This window comes from Olea europaea, chromosome 13, assembly GCF_002742605.1.
Source record: "Olea europaea var. sylvestris chromosome 13, O_europaea_v1, whole genome shotgun sequence".
In the NCBI taxonomy this organism is placed as follows: domain Eukaryota; kingdom Viridiplantae; phylum Streptophyta; class Magnoliopsida; order Lamiales; family Oleaceae; genus Olea; species Olea europaea.
The window spans coordinates 5,683,517-5,688,290 of NC_036249.1; the positions used below are offsets into that span (position 1 = coordinate 5,683,517).

The 4,774-nt window shown below is 36.2% G+C and overlaps 1 protein-coding gene across 2 annotated transcripts in view; it reads left to right on the forward strand.

Annotated features, from left to right (window-relative positions):
* The first annotated feature begins 236 nt into the window (after nt 1-236).
* Nucleotides 237-4,774, forward strand: part of LOC111407400 (uncharacterized protein ycf45) — a 5,589-nt gene continuing 1,051 nt past the window's right edge. Inside the window, exons 1-8 of one of the 2 annotated variants that reach the window (XM_023036844.1) lie at nt 237-1,034; nt 1,384-1,598; nt 1,879-2,029; nt 2,129-2,320; nt 2,669-2,831; nt 2,922-3,160; nt 3,512-3,568; nt 3,662-3,823. In XM_023036844.1, the coding sequence (XP_022892612.1) occupies nt 537-1,034; nt 1,384-1,598; nt 1,879-2,029; nt 2,129-2,320; nt 2,669-2,831; nt 2,922-3,160; nt 3,512-3,568; nt 3,662-3,823 (1,677 nt within the window). In that variant the 5' untranslated portion in view covers nt 237-536. Of the gene's footprint in view, nt 1,035-1,383; nt 1,599-1,878; nt 2,030-2,128; nt 2,321-2,668; nt 2,832-2,921; nt 3,161-3,391; nt 3,569-3,661; nt 3,824-4,774 lie in introns of both variants that reach the window. The other variant, XM_023036843.1, reaches the window with a different exon arrangement.

Here is a 4,774-nt window from a genome sequence, read left to right on the forward strand (position 1 = left end):
ATGAATACATAGTACACAAAATTTCATAATCTAATGATCTATTGTTTTAGAGGGTACATGCGAATTTTTTGATGATTTAAAACCAATGTATATGAAGAAAAAAATGCGAAGATTAAAAATATTCAACGATCATCATTAAGTGCGATTTTATCGAACTCATAATATAATATTGAACAAGCGTTTGATTTATTGATTGAAATGCCAAAAATGAAAAAACAAGAAAGAAAGGTCTAAACGATTCTAGCAAGCACACCAAATCCCCAACGCAACCAACCACAATGTGTGGCCCGAAAATATCCCTGATCCCCCACATTTTACACTTTCATGTGGACAAGCTTTCTCGTTCGTTGAACAGTTTTTTCGTATTTTGGCACGATTCTTCAATCGTGTCTCTTTCCCTCCGATGCCACAGGAGATACCATCGAATCTTCCCTCATCTCATTGCTTCCCTTTAAAGGCAATCACGATTTTGCATACCCAGAAAAGTAGAATTCCTACTGTTTGTTGTGATTTTTATACGGGGAGAGGCGAAAACAATGAGAGCTCTAAATTCCCAGTTAGTGTTGATCGATTTGCACAGTTCTTGGTACTCAGCTAAGCAGATCCCCATTTCAACATATGGGTATCTGAAAGAGTGTAAATTGGGCGCTCCTACGTTCTCAGCGGCGTTTCGTCGAACACGTGGGAAGATATCGTCTTCACGGGCCCGGGCACCAGAGGTTCGGTCTCCTGAGATTCGACGGCCGAGAGACTTGTCCAATTCAGGAAATGGCTTGTTATCAATTTCCTCTAATGTGGCTTCCACGTCGAGTTCGAGTTCTCAGGAGAATGAGGTCGTCTCTGACTTGAAGTTGTTTCTTGAAATAGTGCCTCTGAGAATGAGGAACGAGCTGCTTAGACACAAGGATATAGGGGAGCTAATTGAGGTGGTTATGGACTTGGGAAGGAAGCCACTTGCACGATTTCCATCTGGAGATTGGGTGATCTCAGAGCTGCCTGTGAAGCTTGAGGATCTATACGACGCAATTTCAAAAGTTGTCTAATTAATGCCATTTGATATGATACTAAAAGCTATATATAATTAAACACACAAAATGATTCACTCAAGTTATGAAGTTGGAATCTGTTATCTTGCTTTTGATCATTCATTGGCTCACTTCTTGTTCTTGTTTCAAGAACAAATATTTTATAATAACGACATTAATATTTTAAACCCTGCGATGAAGAATTTGTATCAAGATTAATATCCTACTTATGAGAAAGAAATTACTTGAAAGCTATTATGAGTAGATAAAAATCTTAATTTGAGCACTTTCACTTGTATTCTTTATATAGAGGTCAGCTTATCAGGTTTTTAGTGTAAAGTCAATTGATTGTCCACAGGTTGGGGATTTCTCCGAAGACAACCGCTCTGGTATTAATCACTCTCTACATCGTATAAGTGCAATTCGAAATCGTAAATTGCAAATCATTGGCCTTACTTGCCGGGTGGGACGGGCTGTATCTGGAAGTGCTGATATCATACGGGACTTAGTAGAAGGAAGCGGCTCCATATTGGTTATAGGGCCTCCTGGAGTTGGCAAAACAACCTTAATCAGGTATATTCTATATTTCTAGTTGATCCTTTGGAAACCTGTTAAAATTTGTCACCTATTGCTTGTCATAGTTTCTTTAGATATGTTTGACGGTCAGGTGCTAAATAATGAGTAGTTGGCTACTGCTTAATAAAGAAACATTAGCTACTGCTGCATTTATTGCAACATAGCTAGTTTTATCTGACTGGAAAGAAATTTAATACTGAACAGGTTTGATAACATTTATCCGATAGGGAAAACAATATCGACGTGCAATAGTGATTACGTAACTTTGATTGTGCAGAGAAATTGCCAGAATGCTGGCTGATGACCAGAAGAAACGTGTAGTTATTGTTGATACGTCGAATGAAATAGGAGGTGATGGAGATGTTCCTCATTCTGGTATAGGTCGTGCAAGAAGGATGCAAGTCCCAAATGTTCATATGCAGCATAATGTGAGTGGTACACGTAATGCTTGTCCTTCTGTTTCGTATAATTTGTTGATGCTCCAATTTTAGTCAGTGAATATGTACTATCTTTTGGATCCTAAACAGGTAATGATTGAAGCAGTTGAAAATCACATGCCTCAGACCATCATAATTGATGAAATTGGAACCGAGTTAGAAGCAATGGCTGCAAGTACAATTGCCCAGAGAGGAGTCCAGCTAGTTGCCACAGCACATGGAATAACTGTAGAGAGTATCATGAAAAATCCCGCTTTGCAGATCCTTATCGGTGGCATAGAGGTACAAACGGACACCCTTGCATTTCATTTTCATTTATTTGCGTGTTACACAATGGACATTAGTATCATGTTGAAAAACTGTAATAAGCTTAGCCATTTACACTTCTTGTCATATGGATCAATAAGGTTAGCAGTTTTGAAGTTTCTCAGGTCAGAATCGTCAATATTAAAACTTGTAAAGCATATTTGGTAGAAAATATGGACAGTACTAGACGGTATAATGGATGAAAATTAGCTAAAATCTTGTTTAATATACTTTCTACGTCATATCCATTAGTGCATACTAAACATGCATTTAGTTCATTTAACAACAGAGTGACACTTCAAATTTTGTTTTGTTTGAAAACAGAGTGTCACTCTTGGTGATGAGGAAGCAAGGAAGAGGAAAGTGCAGAAAACAATTCTTGAGAGGAAAGGGCCTCCTACATTTACGTGTGCTGTTGAGATGATATCAAGAACTGAATGTCGTGTTCATCATAGATTGGATGCAACCGTGGATGCCATACTAGCTGGTATATTCAAAGTCTTGTTTCGACTATAATTTTTAATATTAATGCGTTGTTCTGATAGTGTAGCTTGACTGCAATCTGTATGGACACTAGGGAAATCTCCCCTATTTGAAGTCCGCCAAATGAATCTGCAAGCTAATACTTCGTTGAAATCTACTCCATGTACTGAAGAAGAACAAGTTGAAAACCCAAAAGTGACAAATAATGAAAATAAACAAACTAGAATAGAGTCTGATATGGAAGATGATGAGTATAGTTCTAAGTCCAAGAAAATGGGCACGAATGGGTCTGTAGGCTCAAGGAGCTCCCCAGCGCATGTTTACACTCACAAGGTAACTTCTGAGTCTTCCATTCTTATTTTTGTCTTTTATGTATGATGGAGAATAAAATAATTATGATAGTTTTTACCATTTTGTGAAATATTTGATTGTACAAACATAAATGATGTAGCACACTCTTTGCAAACAGTGCCTTATTTTTATACAGGATTTATATCCTAGCGTTGTGAGTTAATTATATAGGGATGCAAGATCAAATTTATCCTGCTTTTTGCTGTATTTTAGATACAAGAAGCTGATTTGTTACAAGTAGCAGCTGTAATGGAGCTTGAGGATGAAATAGACGTAACCAATGATATTGGCTCTGCAAATGCTATTCTAACATCTAGTTCCGAAATTAAACAGAACCCTTGGATCCGCGGTGTGGCAAAGTTTCACCATTTGCCTGTATTTGTTATTAAGGTATCATAATATTTGTTCTTTCCCAAACAAAGTATTACTTTAAAGATTTATTGTATAAATGTTTCAATCTGTTGTTCTTGGGTGAAACTGCAGTCAAATACAATGGCACAAATGGTGAAGGCAATTCGTATGATTCTTGGAATGGATTCATTTGGCTCTTTACAAAAGCAATCAAGCAAAAGTTCTTTGGATATTGAGATCAAAGATGATGCACCAAAAAGAAAACCATCGCTGGAGGAGATTGATGCCTTGGAGGTGCATTCTTTCCCCACGTTAATTTGTTCTCCTCTATAATTTTTATGTTTGAAAGTTGAATTATGTGATAGTTTGGGCTAGTACGAATAAAATTGCAATTTGTAGAAATTAATGACCTTGGATATACCGTAATCTCAAAGTGGTATCATCCATGTGAATGCTAGGGCAAATATATTGCAAATTGTGGAACTTATAATCTTGAAAGTAATTAATAGCATTTTTGGCTAAGCTTATAAGTAAATTTTTGCTTCCATGCATCTTTGGATAAGTTACTTTTTTTCTTACAAGTAGGAAAAGTAAGTTATTTCGACATAGAATAGGATGGACTTGCAGAAAAATTGAATAACTAAATTTTTATTTTCTAACTTTGACAAAATAAAATGATTATTTATTTTAAAACTTATACTTGTATGAACTTATTAAGTGAACTTTATTTTAGCTTAGCCAAACATGCACCAAATTTTATATTGGTAGCATCATCTCAAGTGGTGTTCACCTCAAGTGATAATCAAATACTTGCTTATAGAAGAAGTGATTCCCCAATGAGGGGAACTGTAAGTGTGTAACATATAAGTTGATTATTATGTTGGAACTATTCCATTTTGGCTGTGTACATATATAGAGCTTCCACTTGCTTGCACTCACTGGAAGAAGCGAATAGGGTTGGGTGAACGATGAATTTGAATGTGCATCAAGGATAGAAGGGTAGGTCTTGTCTCATTAATTTAACATAGGACACTATTAATTTGACAAGATAGGCTTTTGGCACGAAGATGTTACCTAGTAGTGTGTACTTTCCTGACATCCTAGTTCTTGTTATATGATGAGTTAAGATCATGGCCTTCGGGCGATTGCTAGGTAGTATGTTCTATTATGAAATAATTGGGGAAAAAAACCAACCAACAGATTATTATTATTATTATTATTATTATTACTTTTTTTTTTTTTTTT